Source organism: Muntiacus reevesi, chromosome 4 (genome assembly GCF_963930625.1).
Source record: "Muntiacus reevesi chromosome 4, mMunRee1.1, whole genome shotgun sequence".
NCBI lineage: Eukaryota > Metazoa > Chordata > Mammalia > Artiodactyla > Cervidae > Muntiacus > Muntiacus reevesi.
The window spans coordinates 31,337,232-31,353,221 of record NC_089252.1 but is presented as its reverse complement, the minus strand read 5'-3'; the positions used below and the strand labels follow the sequence as shown (position 1 = coordinate 31,353,221).

The 15,990-nt window shown below is 42.0% G+C and overlaps 1 protein-coding gene across 5 annotated transcripts in view; it reads left to right on the top strand.

Moving 5' to 3' along the window:
• LAMA3 (laminin subunit alpha 3) overlaps nt 1-15,990 on the top strand; it is a 247,400-nt gene that overhangs the window by 60,923 nt on the left and 170,487 nt on the right. For all 5 annotated transcript variants that reach the window (XM_065932447.1, XM_065932446.1, XM_065932445.1 and 2 more), the window contains 3 exons: nt 3,530-3,621; nt 8,506-8,621; nt 12,340-12,458. In XM_065932447.1, the coding sequence (XP_065788519.1) occupies nt 3,530-3,621; nt 8,506-8,621; nt 12,340-12,458 (327 nt within the window). The remainder of the gene's footprint in view (nt 1-3,529; nt 3,622-8,505; nt 8,622-12,339; nt 12,459-15,990) is intronic.

Here is a 15,990-nt window from a genome sequence, read left to right as displayed (position 1 = left end):
TTTCAAGTAAACTTTGCAGCCAGTAATGTCAGAGGCGTAGGAGTTGTTCTTGTCTGAAATATGAGATGTAGTTTAGAAGTTTGGCTGTTAAAGGCAAACCATTGTATTCAAAGGAGATGAAAAGCAAAAGATGACAGCCATCCTGGTATTGGTCTGCTGTTATAGCAAATGGTCCCCAAGTGTCAGAAATGAATACAATAAAGGTTTAATTTTTGCTCATGTCACAGTCTGATGTGGGGTCAGCAGATGGGATCAGCTCCACATGGCCATTCAGGGACTCAGGCTGTTTCTGTATAGAGCCACAGCCGTCCTAGGATGTCGGACCCCAGGTCCTCCTCGCATTCCCTGCACCTGGTCAGCTGATGAGGGAAAAGAGAGAGAGCAGAGGGAGGACGAGTCTCCTAACCACACGGCTCACTGCCATTGGCAGGAACTGGCTGTGGGACCCCTGGAGATGCAGGAGGCTGGATGATGCAGTGGAGAAAAGCAAGGGGTGCAGGCATTGGTGAGCATCAGTGCTCTCTGCTAATGTGAGGTGGCCATCCCTCACTGTGAATGTCAGGACAGTCCCCTGACTCCTGGGCACAGAGGGTACCAGCAGAATAAATATCCCTAGTTCATTCTCTTCCCATCCTCTGGTCCCTGAAGGAAAAGAGACCCTTGTCATCCCACGAAGTTCAGCCCCTGAGCAAAGGGCAGGGTGGAGAGGGATGCGTGGTGGACTTGGGAGGGTGAATGGAAGATGCCAGCTCTATTTTATAGAGTCTGGCTTCTTAGGTAGATAAGTGAGAGAGCTGGGAAAGGAAGGGAAAGAGAAAATTCAAATTTTGCTACAGTTTTGAGTGTTTTTCCAAAAGGCCAGTCCTCTAGAGTGTGGGTGGCCTATTTCCTACAATTTCAGCCCTCTTAGCTACCTCTGAGCTGCTGTACGTGGGAATTACAACTGGATCCGGGGGTGGAATTTACAAGGGAATCCTGGGTTTTCTGATCAACTGTAGCCAGACTGGGTTTCCTTTCCTCTGTATTTGAAGTCTCACCACAAATGTCCTCACCACATTTTTTTTTTTTTGTCTTTCTGAGGGTTGCAAGGATACTCATGTATGTAGGTTTCTTTTCACTTACATGAATGTAGTCTTCTCTATTAAGTAATTTTTAATGGAGTGTAATTGGTTTACTGTGTTGTGTTGGTTTCTGCTGTACAATGAAGTGAATCCGTTGTATGTGTACATATATCCCTTCCTCTCGGCCTCCCTCCCTCCCCCATCCCGCCCCTCTAGGTCATCACAGAGCACTAAGTTGAGTCCCCTGGTATACAGCAGCTTCCCACTAGCTATGTTTTACACAGTAGTATGTATATGTCAGTCCTACTCTCCAAATTCTTCCCACCCTCCCGTTCCCACGCTGTGTCCACATGTCTGTTGTCTGTGTTGGCGTCTCTATTCCAAAAGTCCGTGGACAGATGAATGGATAGAGAAGATGTGGTACATGTATACAATGGAGTATCACTCAGCCATAAAAAGGAACGAAATTGGGTCCTTAGTAGAGATGTGGATGGCTCTAGACTTTGTCCTACAGAGTGAAGTAAGTCAGAAAGAGAAAAACAAATATTGTGTATTAACACATATATGTGGAACCTAGAAAAATGGTACAAATGAGCCTACTAAGCAATTTTGTATGGCGTGCACCACATAGATAATCCACTCTCCCCCAGTCTAGGTTGCTTCTTTAAGTCGAGGAGCCCAGAATACCAGCTGTCCTGTTACATGAATGACGTGTGCCGCTGAGTGAAGGCAGATGGCGGGCTTCCCGCTTGCCGTTGCTGCCCTAACCCGTGTGCAGAGAGAAACTAGTGTGGCGAAAGCTTCTGAGTGTGCCCTTGTCTGAGAAAGCTCTCCAATGCTGCATTTATCTGTATTGACAACAAGGGCTGTTAATGTCTTCAGACTAAGTAAGACACTGTCAGGAAGTGTAGACGCCTCGCAACTTTTAGTGAGGAGATGGGAACAGAACCCTAACTTGGAGTGAGTGGGGAGGTTTAGAGGCTAACCTCAGCGACAGCTACCAGGTACAAAGCCCCTCCTGTCCTTGTGAGTTCAAAGACTTCCTCCCTGACGGATATATTCACTGATGACATCACCTCAGGGAGAAAGATTATTTTACACCCGTGACCCCCAAATTCCCTACTGAATCCTATGCTTCTCTGGCCAAGGGAAGGAAGGGAGCTGGCAGATGGTGCCACCCATTGTCACGAGTGGAGAGACTCCCGCCATGCTGGAGACGTGCCCTGTCCATGAGACGGCCGCCCATATGGCTGGACTGGCTTAGGGGACGAGCCTCAGCTGGGTCTGCAGCTGTCCGGCCATTTGGAGCTTGAACCTCTGCCTGTGGCTTTATTCACCCTGCCACAGGCAGGCGGACATCCACAGCTGCTGGTGGGCCTGCCAGTCTCAGTGCTGCATCTAATCCATCTTGGTGAATATTGTTCTCCTTTCCTGGAACCTGCACACAGCTGGTGCCAGATGTTTGATACAAAAATTATGTTTTTGGTAAATAGATAATGTGCAATATATTGTGCATTATATGGAACTCAGCTTTACATTAAAAAGAGAGAGAGAAGCTAGGAAGCAGGCAATCCTTTCCCCAAAAGCTATAGGGTAATTTCTTTTCCAAGGTAATTTCTCTTCATGCATTTAAAGCATTTAATTAAAAACTTTTAAAAGTTTAGTTTTATTAAAAAATTTTTTTTAACGTGGACCATTTTTAAAGTCTTTAGTAAATTCGTTACAGTATTGTTTCTGTTTTATGTTTTGGCTTTTCGGTTGTGAAGCATGTGGAGTCTTAGCTCCCCAATCAGGGATCAAACCTGTACCCTCTGCATTGGAAGGCGAAGGCTTAACCACTGGACTGCCAGGGAAGTCCCAATTATTTTTTATAATGTAACAATTTTTGATCATTAGTTGTGACCACTATACCATTTTTTTCATTTATTTTAATTTTTTTGTCTTTTGACCACGTGACATGTGGGATCTCAGTTCCTCAACCTGGGATTGAACTCACGTCCCCTGCATTGGAAGGCGAAGGCTTAACCACTGGACTGCCAGGGAAGTCCCAATTATTTATTATAATGTAACAAGTATAGTTCGTTAGTCGTGACAGCTGTACCATTTTATTTATCTATTTTTATTTTTTTTTTTTTTGTCTTTTGACCACATGTCATGTGAGATCTTAGTTCCGTGACGAGGGGTTGAACCCACGTTCCCTGAATTGGCTGCACAGAGTCTTAAGCACTGGACCACCAGGGTATTTTATTTTTAAAAATGGACAGATTCAGCAGGGTGCTATTACATTTGATTGGGGAATGTATTTCTTTTGTAAGAAAAGTTACATCCAAACGTGGCTCCCTTTTGTGCTGAGGGAGGCTTAGGAGGCAGGAGGGAGGGGAAGAGGTCAGTACAGGTGTGCGTTAAAGATCAGTAAAGTCTATGTCAGGGCTTAGTAAAACTGACATGTTCTGTTTTCTGCTCTATAGTATTATTACAGCATAAAGGATATCAGCATCGGTGGGCGGTGTGTTTGCAACGGCCATGCTGAAGTGTGCAATGCAAACAATCCTGAGAAACTGTGAGTCCCTTGTATAGATTTTTTTAACTTTCTGTGAATGTCTAATTGTTTCAGTGGTGTTGGCATCCTATTAAATACTTCTAAGTTCCTTCCCTCAACAGGAATGTTTCAACGTCAACATGAAGATGGTGTGTGTGTCTCCTCTCCTCCATCTCAACACCCCCCTTTCCCACCCCCGCTCCAGACGGTGCCCCAGGCAGCCACAGACAATTGAGTACAGTTGGCAGGAGAAATGTTTGTCATCCTTGGTGTATGTTTTCAAATCCTTTTTCATCTTTAAAGTTGTGGTAAAATACATATAAAGTTTACCACCTTAACCATTCTTAAGTGGTTTCCCTGGTGGCTCAGATGGTAAAGCATCTGCCTACAATGTAGGAGACCCGGGTTCAATCCCTGGGTTGGGAAGATCCCCTGGAAAAGGAAATGGCCTGGAAAATCTCGTGGCCAGAGGAGCCTGGTAGGCTACAGTCCATGGGGTCACAAAGAGTCGGACATGAAAATACATTTAAAGTTTACCATCTTAACCATTCTTGAGTGGGGGTGGTTTAAGTTCATTGGTTTTCAGTACATTCATAGTTGTGCAGCCAGCCTCCAGAACTCTTGTTGTCTTGCAGAACTGAGACTCTTTAAGCACTAAACAACACCTCTGCATTCTTTCCTCTCACAACCCCGGTAACACCGTCCTACTTTCTGTCTGTGAATTTGTCTACTCATAGAGTGTCTCATAGAAGACACAATATTGTCTCTTTGTGACTGGTTTATTTCACTTAGTATGAAGTCCTCATTGCATGTGTCAGAATTTCCTTCCTTTTTAAGACTGAATAATATTTCATTATGTATACACTGCATTTTGCTTACCCGTTCATCTGTTGATGGACGCAGGTCACTGCCACCTTTTATCTGTTGTGAATAATTCTGCTCTGAACGTCAGTGTCACTGTTTTGCTTTTCATTGAGGCGTATTTCACATGTAACAAGATGTGTGTACCTCTAATATTGTGTTCTGCAGTATGTGTGTAAGTGTTGCCAGGTGTGCTCAGTCATATCCAACTCTTTGTGACCCCATGGACTGTAGCCCACCCGGCTCCTCTGTTCATGGTATTTTTAAGGCAAGAAGACTGGAGTGGGTTGCCATTTCCTCCTCCAGGGGATCTTCCCAATCAAGAGATTGAACCTGTGTCTCTCTGCAATTGTACGCACTCACATTATCACTTCTAGAAGGATACTCTGAAGGACTGGAAATGACCAGATGCTATATATATAGTAATGTTTGTCTCTCAGTGTTTTAATTTAAAGTGTTCAATTCCCCATAGCAGCATTTACCAGGGGTACATTTTACTGTGAGTCAAATTCAAGTTTGTGCATTGTAAGGCCTAGCTACAGGTTTGGGCAGACGTGCCAGCTACCAGCGTATGTGGTAAGTTGGTGATGCCCTTCTGTCCAACTTGAAACAATCTCTAATGCTATGAGCCCCCCTTCAGGGATCAGGTGGTACTCTCTGAGATAGCACTGTGAATCTGTCAACCCACCGGTCCTTAATCAGTAAGGGTTTGCTTATTAATGATTAAATATCCTTGCCATGTAACTCCTGAACGGTTGGGCCCTCAGGCACTAGAAGCCGGATCAGGGAAGTCCAGAATTGGAAGAGAAGGAGAAAAGAGTTCACTGTAGGTCTCTGAGCCTGAGACAAAGTGGTGCACTGTGGGAGAGGAGGAGAAGTCATTGGAGAGAGGCTCAGCTTCCCATTTGGCCCTGTGGCCTTGGCAGACCTGCAGGGGTTCTGCACTCTGCAGTGAATTGCTCCCAGCATGTGTCATTGGACAAAATATCTCTCCATCCCTCAGTGAAAGGCTCAGAGTGCCACTGGTCTACATTAGTACAACTGCCTTGCCTCCCCATCTGCTGGTTGGCTTCTGCCCAACAGGCTGACCTGCCCAGATGATTCATGGAGCCCTCTATGAATAGGAAAAAAGTCTTCTGTTCAAGGGGATTCAATGACCTAATGGAGGGAGCCACGGCTGGGCAATGAGCAATCAAGTAGAACTCGTGGCAAGGCAAAAGAGGACTTTAATCAAGCATGGGCACTAGGCTGACTTTGATGTCCAGAAATGTGGAAGGGCCATGGGTTTAATTCTGAGCTTCCTAGCAGTCAACTCAAAAAGGGAAACCTGCTCAGTTTCATATTTCACTATGATCATAATCTTAAAAGTATCAGTTGTATAGGAGAAGGTGAATGTTGACACCAGGGCCCGATGAGACGTCTACCTGGAGGTGGATGGAGTGGTCATGAAGAGGATTCTCCAGTCAACAACATATTCAGTAACATCCTTCCAACAGGCACAGGGATAAATTTTCTACATCAGTCATCAGCCTGGGCTGAGAGAGAATCAGCAAAAGCAATTATTTGGGGATGATGATATGATTCAGACAGGTTCCCAGCTCTCTTTTCTTTTTCTGTACTCAACATGGATCTCCCTGTAAGAGTCATTGGGCACTTCACTGGTGGTCCAATGGTAAAGAATCAACCTGTCAATGCAGGGGACATAGGTTCGATCCCTGGTCAGGGAAGATTCCATGTGCCGAGGAGCATCTAAGCCTGTGCATCTCGGCTGCTGGGCCTGCACTCTAGAGCCTGGGAGCTTCAACAAGAGAAGCCACTGCAATGAGAAGCCTGAGCACCGCAATGAAGAGTAGCCTCTGCCTGCCAGCACTAGAAAAAAGCCCACACACAACAATGAAGACCCACCGCTGCCAAAAATAAATAAATACTTTTTTAAAAAGGAGAGAGAGTACTTGGATTCCACAATAAACTTCCCCTCCAGAAAAAGAAAAAAAAAAAAAAGAATAATAAGACTGTATGTTCTTTAAACAGTTTTCCCTAAATATTTGTTCAGTCCAGCTTAAGCAAATACCTCATTGGCAATGAGTTGAAAGTGCATCTCTGCCCAAAACCCATTTGGACTCCAGCTATTCTGTGCTGCCAGTTAAATCTGTGTCCATCTGCTTTAACAGGCAGCTGAGTTGGGAAAGGGATGACACCTTTTCTTAGGAGAGTAACTTTCCCATCTCCCCTGGGAAGGATTAATGGGATCCCCATGGGCACAGCCAAGAGTTTTCTTAGACTCTGTTTTGAATCCTCTTTCAAGCACAGATGAATGGAAGTTCAGAGCTTAGAGTTCTAATTCAGTGCCACGACTTTGGCATTTAAGCCTAGAAACATTTTAAGGCATGTCTATAGTGGAAAAGCTATGACAAACCTAGGCAGCGTGTTAAAAAACAGAGACATTAAAAAAAAAAAAAAAAGACAACACATCCCTTTGCCAACAAAGTTTCGTATAGTCAAAGCTGTGGTTTTTCCAGTAATCATGGATGGATAAAGATGCCATAAAGAAGGCTGAGCACCAAAGAACTGATGCTTTCAAATTGTGCTGGAGAAGACTCTTGAGAGTCCCTTAGACTGCAAGGAGAGCAAACCAGTCGATTCAACCCTGAATATTCGTTGGAAGTATTGTAGCCATGCGCTCCGGGAAACAAACTCACTCAGAAGGACAATGCTGATAGTGGAGTGCAGTTTATTACACCGGCAGGCCCAAGGCAGAGTCTCCTCTTAGCCAAGGACCCTGACCAGTTTTTGGGAAACCTTTTATACCGTAAGTGTACGTGCTCAAACCCACCTCCCCAAATTCTCTGAAACTAGTCTGAACAAAGGAAAAGAAAGATACAATCAAAGTTAACCTGTGATTCGTATGCCTTAAGCCTAGGTAGTTAACAGTGGACAACTATCACTAGGCCTGTGGTCATACCCCAATAAGCCTAATAGAATTTATGATTCTATTCGGTTACACAGATAATTAAGGTATTCTTTTAGGCAACGGAGTGTCTAGGTATGAACCCTGGGGCTCTTCCATCCGGAGGGGTCTGGTTTTTCCAGTTGGTATGTCGTTTCCATAGATCCTGGGCATATAGCTCAAAGGCCACAGTCTGGCCCAAGATGGAGACCTGCTTTCAAGATGGAGCCTGTTCTGTCTGTTTCCTCCTTCAGAAGGACTGATACTGAAGCTGAAGCTCCAATAGTTTGGCCACCTGATGCAAAGAGCCGAGTCATTGGAAAAGACCCTGATGCTGGGAAAGATTGAGGGCAGGAGAAAAAGAGGGTGACAGAGGGTAAGATGGTTGGATGGCATCAGCGACTCAATGGACATGAATTTGAGCAAACTCCGGGAGCTAGTCGAGGACAGAAAGGCCTGGCATGCTGCAGTCTATGGAGTCACAAAGACCCAGCCACAATTTAGCAATTGAAAAACAACAATTCTTTGAAAGTAGGTTTTTGGTTTACCCCATTGCCTTGCTGAGTAATCTGAGCTTTGGCCCAGTGATGGAGCTCTTTTTTGGAGCTGGACCCTTCAAGCAGGGTCCTCTGAGATGTTGTAAGTGACTGTCTCTTGGATTCTTTGTACCTCTGGGTCAGACACCAGGCTGAAAGTAAGAAATCTGACCCATCTCACAGACGACTCTAGATTTTTGTGAAGATGTTGATACTCCGCACACCTCAGTACCCTCAGCACTTGCTCCTGTGTTGATTTATTGTTATATAAGGTGGTAGAGAAGAGCTGGGAGTTTGGAGTCAGACAAACTTCCATTTGAAATCTGGCTCTCTGTTGATCAAATATTTAAATATCTCTGGATCTTAGTGTCACCACCTGTAAAGTGGAGTTATTAAGCAGGATGGAGGGATTTGAAATAACATATGCAAAGTGCTTTGTTCTCATAGTCACGCAGTGGTACCATAGGTGAGCATGATGACTCAGTTTTTCACGTGGGAGCAGCTGATCTTCAGTTCAAAAAAATGACTTTTCAGTAAAGATCTGCCTTGTCGTATGCCCAGGTTTCGGTGTGAGTGCCAGCACAATACCTGTGGGGAGACGTGTGATCGCTGTTGTACAGGTTACAATCAGAGGCGCTGGCGGCCCGCCATGGGGAAGCAGAGCAATGAGTGTGAAGGTGAGCCCTGGAGGAGGGACCCTGGGATGCAAGGCCCCACCCATGACCCCCTCCCTCATTTCTGCCTGAGGACTGAATGCATGCGTGCTCAGTCGCTTCAGTTGTGTTCGACTCTGTGCGACTTTATGGACTGTAGCCCGCCAGGCTTCTCTGTTCATGGGGTTTCCCAGGCAAGAATATTGGAGTGGGTTGCCATGCCCTCCTCCAGGGAATCTTCCCAACCCAGGGATCAAACCCACGTCTCTTATGTCTCCTGCATTGGCCGATGGGTTCTTTACCACCAGTGCCGCCCGGGAAGCCTGCCTAAGGACTGAGGGCAGTCCTTGCTTGTGCTTGTGACCAGGGCAGGGTCATGTCAGTCTTGGGAGTCAGAACTGTCCATCCCAACGAATAACTCACCGACTGGAGGTAAAAGTGCCCCTCTCTAAATTCAGATAGAAATATGTGAACAAAAATAGCAACAATCGTGACCATTAATATCTATATTAAACATTCACTGTATGCAAAGATTGGGCAGAGTGCTTTGACAATTGGCCTCTCTTTTTAGCAATCTAAAATGTGATGCAGCCACTATTAAATTTTAACCCCTTATAGTTTCTTAGGATGTGATACTGGATTGGAATCCTGATTTTTCTGAGGACCGACATCCAGAGAAGGTGGTGAGATTGATGTCTAAACAGAGAGCTGGAAGCACTGAGGGAATAGGACTGAGGGGGATGTAGGGTGGAGGGGACCAGAGAAGGAAGGAAGAAAGGCGAGAGGCTGCTTTTAATTATGGGCACAGTGTGAAGAAAAAAAAAATAAAGTGTTATTTTAACAAACAAGCTCTATGACAGCCAACTAAAGATTTTCTTTTAAACCCATCTTCTTAGAAATTCACATATTTATTCCATTTGCTAGAAACATTTTTTAACTTGTCGTTATTGACTTTGGAGATTGTGGCTTATTTTTTGCTGAATATTCTTAGCATCTGAAGATGAATTTGCTTTTATGAAATGACCAAAAGGTGTTTGGATCCAGGTTTGTGGAACTAGGGGGCTTCCATGGTGGCTTAGACAGTAAAGAATCTGCCTGCAGTGCAGGAGACCTGGGTTTGATCCCTAGTTCAGGAAGATCCCCTGGAGAAGGAAATGGCAACCCACTCCAGTATTCTTGCTTGGAGAATCCCATGGACAGAGGAGACTGGTGGACTATAGTCCATGGGATCACAAAGAGCTGGACACAACTGAATGACTAACACTTTCACTTTTTTGTTGTTGTAGTTTTAACTAGATGGGTAAGAAAGCATTTTGGCCAAATAATTCTTGTAACTGTTAAGAAATAAGACTGATTTCTGTCACCAGCAGAATTACTTAGAATGCATTTCTGGTGAGGCGTTCCAAGCGAGCTTGGAGAGATGCTAACCTTGCTGGATGGTGTGGATGCTGTCTGGGTGAATGCTCAGGTGATCTCCAGGTCCAGGGTGTTACCTGGATGGCCATTCTCACTTGATAGTCAGAGCTAACAGTTCCTTTGCAGTGAATCCCCTACTTCTTATCCCTAGATAAGAGGGCCAGGAAGAGGGAAAAGTAATAGTCAGGGGTCGTTTCTTTCAACACTTTCAGATGCTGGCTTAAAATAGCTTGATTGAGTAAATGTTATCACATAAACTCCAACACTAGTCATATGATTTGTTTTCCAGACTAACGGGACCCCTCAGTGAATCACATGCTTACTCCAACATGTGTGATGACTTTTAAGTAATTTCCTTTTATAAGTTTTTAACTTTCTTACACTTGCCAAAATGGCTAAAAATTACAGGCTGCATATGGAAATCAGACCTAGTAAGATATTTGCTAGATGCTGTCTAAATTCCATGTGAGTTACTGCAATTCAAAATAAAGACTTCTGAAGAAATAACTGATGTAGTAAATAGAAATGCTTAAAAAAAATCATGGTACCACTGAGGAAATGAAAATAAGAAAATGTTCAAGCTCTTAAAAACAGGATAACTGGGGACTTCCCTGGTGGTCCAGTGGTTAAAACTTCACCTTCCAATGCAGGGGGCTCTGAGTTGGATACCTGGTTGGGGAGCTAAGATCCGCATTCCTCAGGGCCAAAAAACCAAAACATAAAACAGAAGCAATGCTGTAACATATTCAATAAAGACTTAAAAAAACAGGTTAATTTGGAATTCTAACTCAATCTTCTTCCCTAATAGATTTATCTGAGAACTTGATTAGAATATACAAATTCCTGGAAAGATAGAAAATTCGATCTAGATGGAATGTAGTGAACATATATTTTACCTAAGAAACAACAAGAATTTTACTTGTGTTAAATCTTTTCTATCTTGGCAATGATGAAAATCCTAAATGGGTTTTAACTATATTTTCTAATTTTTTAAGTATCATATATTAACTGTAAATAATTTAGAAATTATTTCTTAAAGTAAAATTATCAATACTTTTATTACCCTAAGAGATCCACTATTAATATTTTGTTAGATATTCTAGTGTTACATACTTTAAATGCTCAAGAGTATATTATTTTATACAATTTTATATCTGGATCTTTTTCACTTAGTATTTAAAAATATTTTCCCGTATCATTAAAAACTCTTTGACATCCTTTTTGATGGCACATGGTATAGTCATTATTGATTCAAGTGTATCTAAAAAGTGTTTGTTTTGTTGAGTCCTTATTGTGTGCAGGGCACCCTGCTCTATTACAAACAAAACATGAGCAGTGCTTGCCTTCATAGAACTCTCAGCCAAGCAAATACACTGTTGTTTGCTTAGCCATTTCCCTGTGGTTAGATGTCAAGATGACTTCCATTGATCACTATTATAGATACAGCTGAGATGAAAGGCTTGGAATGTTGACTGAGAGAATAGGTTTTGGAGTCACTGAAAGACAAGTCAGGATTCTGCCTGTCTGACTTGTGAACTCTGTGAGTGAACACTTCCCTTCACCTCTCCAAGCTGCAGCGTCCCCATCTGGGCTCTGGACATCATCATCCCTCTCCTAGAAAGATATTATGCATATAAAATGAGGTAACGCACGTAATGCTTTCCCTAGTATATCAGGAGCTCAGTTATTCTCGGCAGTAGGAGTAGTAGTAATATTCATTTTGTGCAGCTTAATTGGCATTTGGTGTTCAGTCTTTGTGACCCCATGAGCTGCAGCACGCCAGGCCTCCCTGTCCTTCACCATCTCCCAGAGTTTGCTCAAACTCATGTCCTTGAGTCGGTGATGCCATCCAGCCATCTCATCCTCTGTTGTCCCCTTCTCCTCCTGCCCCCAATCCCTCCCAGCATCAGGGTCTTTTCCAGTGAGTCAACTCTTCACATCAGGTGGCCAAAGTATTGGAGCTTCAGCTTCAGCACCTGTCCTTCCAATGAATATTCAGGGTTGATTTCCTTTAGGATTGACTGGTTTGATCTCCTTGGCATGTTGGTTTATCTTACTTTGTTGTAATTACATATCTTATTTTTTTTTAAAAGAGAAGCTTTCTCATAGTTAATATCAAACAAAAGAAGGTATAAATTGCATATGGTTGTAGGCTGATCTTTGTGTAAAAGTCTCTAGAATTTTCCACTGAGGGTATCCATGGTGCCCCAGAATGGACTTTCTTGTAGTTCAGTGAGCAGTAATTCTCTTGGGGCGGGGAGTGCGGGGGTTTACTGAGGGTCTCCTAGTCATGATGCAGTACTAACTTAGAATGCTCTTTCCTCAGCATGCAACTGCCATGGCCACTCCACCGACTGTTATTATGATCCAGATGTCGAGAGGCAGCAGGCAAGCTTGAATATCCAAGGCCTCTATGCGGGTGGAGGGGTCTGCATTAACTGTCAGGTAAGGCGCTATTTAAGTCAGCCTCGGAAATGAACATTCAGGAAGCCCTACTCTAAAACAATATTACCGGCTTCCCTGGTGGCTCAGTGATCAAGAATCCGCCTGCCAGTGCAGGAGACATGGGTTTGATCCCTAGTCCAGAAAGATGATGCATGTGCCACAGAACAATTAAGCCTGAGTACCACAACTATAGAGCCTGGGAGCTGCAGCTACTGATGCTCATGTGCCCTAGAGCCCGTGCTCCACAACGAGAGAAACCACTGCAAAGAGAAGCCTGTGCACAACTAGAGCATAGCCCTGGCTTACTGAAACTAGAAAAAAGCCCACAGCAACAAAAACCCAGAATGGCCAAAAATAAATGAATAAGTGATATATATAATAAATAAAAATATATTTTAAAACATTTAAATTATAAGAAATTTAAAAAATAAATGATGTCAAGAAAGTGAAATGCAATTGAAAGGATTTTCTGACACCTTTTCTCCACTTTTGTACATAGAAAGCCTGCTTAGCTGGATGTAATTTAGAGATTGTAGGGAAAATGGACTGAGGTATATTTGCCCAAACTCTGTTGATTAGATTTTTGGGTCTTTGCCTAATTGGAGGGGATAATTCCTCTCGTCTCGACTGCTATCCATGTTATAGTAGAAAGGCTCTAAGATAGGACAATTTGGTATCAATTTCCATGCTAACTTTAAATCCCATTTTCAAATGGATTCTGAGTCTGTAGGAAGTATGTCATGATCAGTTAATGATGTCTGCCATTGACATTGACAGCAAATAAGAAAAACTGATTCTTCATCCCTACTGTAGAATGATTGGATTCACTGGAGTTTAGCTAAGAGGTATATATAGCAGAGGAGGGTATATGTATATCTGCCTCAAGATATTCATTAAAAATTGTGTAAAGTGTTCACGAATTTAGTCTATATTCTGTCTTGTTTTATTTTAGAATGATATTTTGTTAATGTTGCCATTAAAGAGGCATTTTACATGAGGTGCCTATTTGTATGGAACCAGGGATACACACCCTCAGAGAAACCCACCATTCTCTGCATGGCTCCCTCTCCACACATTTTATATCATCTGTCATCACAGTTAAATACAAGTAAATATGCACCATAGGTTTGTTATGAATCATTGGGTTTTGTGAGTCAGTGAAAGATCCCAGGATCTTGTTAAAGCTATGTATTACCAGACCTTCAGTTGATCTGCGTGCACATAAACGTTGCAGGTACACTGGATGGTCTGAAATTTGATGAAGGGTTTTTATGAAAACCCTATAATGGATGTCATGTTAGTGATGAAATACTGAACTCGTTCATTCTAAAGATTGGGAACAAGAAAGGATTCTTGTTAAAATGCCCGGGAGGACCCAACCACTGCATAAGACAAGGGGAAAAAAAATGTATTAAGGTCAGAAAGGAAGAAGTAGAACTAGTAGAACTGTTTTCTATTTGGAGATGACATGATTGTTTATGTAAAAAAGCCTAAGGAATATACAAGACAATTACCAGAACTAATAAGCGAATTTAGTAATATTGGAGGGTACAATGATAATATAGAAAAGCTAATTGTATTTATATATGCTAGTAACAAACAACAGGAAAATGAAATTAAAATTTGATTGAAACTAGTATAAAAAACATAAAATACTTAGGAACAAATTTAGCAAAAGACATATAAGACCTCTCTGTTAAAGCTAGAAAGCTTTGCTGAGAGAAATCTAGAAAAAACTAAATAAAATAGAAAAATGTAACATATTTATGGATTAGAAGACTCAGTAGTATTAAGATATCAGTTTTCCCCAAATTAACTCTGTACAGAGTTAATGGAAGTTCTTTTTTATTTTTTATAAAGACGTTGACATGTGGATTAAAATTTTATATGGTTATATAAATGACCTAGAATATTCAAAGTTGTCTTGAAGAAACTAAATACAATTGGTGAACTTATCATACTTCAAGATTAACTGTAAAGTTACAGTAATCGAAACACTGCTACTGACATAAGGCTGGAAGAATAGATCAGCATTGCACAACAGGGAGCACAGAAGCAGACCCAGACTTGGGTCATTTTATGTCCACAATGGACATTTTATTTTTGATAAAGGTACCGAGGCAATCTAGTGGCAGGAGGTGGGGAGAGAAGAGAAAGTCCTTTCAACAAATAGTTCTGGAGTGACTGGATTTTATATGGGAAAAAGTTAACTTTGACCATCCCTCTCAAACATACACAAAAAACTAAATTGATATGGATCAGACCCAAAACAAAGTTAAAACTTTAAGCTTTAGAGAAAAATATAAGAGATAATCCTTATGATTCAGAGGATGAGCAAAGTTTCCTTAGGTCACCGAAAACAATAACCATGAACAATAGACAAATTAGACTTCATCAAAATGAAAAACTTCTGCTCACAAAAGGCACTGAAGAAAATGAATAGGCAAGCCATGAATGGGGAGAAAATATTTCCAAAACATCAATCTGATGATTGGTTGGTATCCAGGATGTATAAAGAACTCCCACAGCTCAGTAATAAAAAGACAAATAACCTAATACAATTGCAGATGGTTTGACTATCCACTTCACAGAAAGTGGATGTATGAATGGTCAATAAGCATACAATAAACACTTCATTAAAGTGGGTATTTGAGTGGCCAATAAGCAGATAAAAGGCTTAACGTCTGCTTGGGTTGACGTTAAGTCATCAGAAAAAATTTGGACCCAAGTTCAACCTAATGTGCTCTATCTGTTGGAAGCCATAGTGGCCAAGAACAGAGTTGAGAGGGTCACTGGCATTTGATGTTTCTATTTCCTATAGCTGTTTCCTATTTGCCCAAGATATTTATGCATGTAAATGAAGTCAAAGAAGTGGCCAATGTGCTTTTGACCTCAATGTTAAAGTGAATTCAGATTTTAGCCCACAGGATAAGAAGTGGTAATAAATAAAAGTCTGTAATTAATAAAATCATATTAAAGGGGGAGAGGATCCAGAAAGGGTCCTTGTTCTCCTCTCTGTGTTCTGTGCAGACTCCTTTAGAATCAGTGTGTTATATATATATTTTAATTTCCTATTGCCTTTCCTTTCATCAATGAAAGAATATTGTCATTCTGATTGTTTTCCAGTGGTGGGGGGGGGGGGCGGGCAGAATTGAGTGAGCTAGATCCATCGTTTATAGTTCTTGGAGATTGATGGTGCATGTTGGGTAATTTGATTTTCTGACAATTACAAGGATTAGCTGTGAAGTATAAAAGGCTTCCTGTATTGTAGTTTAAAATGAGCTCTGTGTGTGACACACATGCCTACATCTTCAATTCTCATAGCAGAAATGTTTGGGAAGTGGTTTCAGAGTAAAGCACAGATACAATTTTGGAATGACGAAAGGAGTTGTAGATGCAGTTTCTTCCAAAATTGAAGAAGATAAAAATACACACATGGCCCTTTATTCCTAGGGTTAAGCCTAAAGGTGATCTGTTATCCATTCATCACTGTGGAATGAAGCTTGGAAGAGTAGCCCTCTGGAGTTTTTGC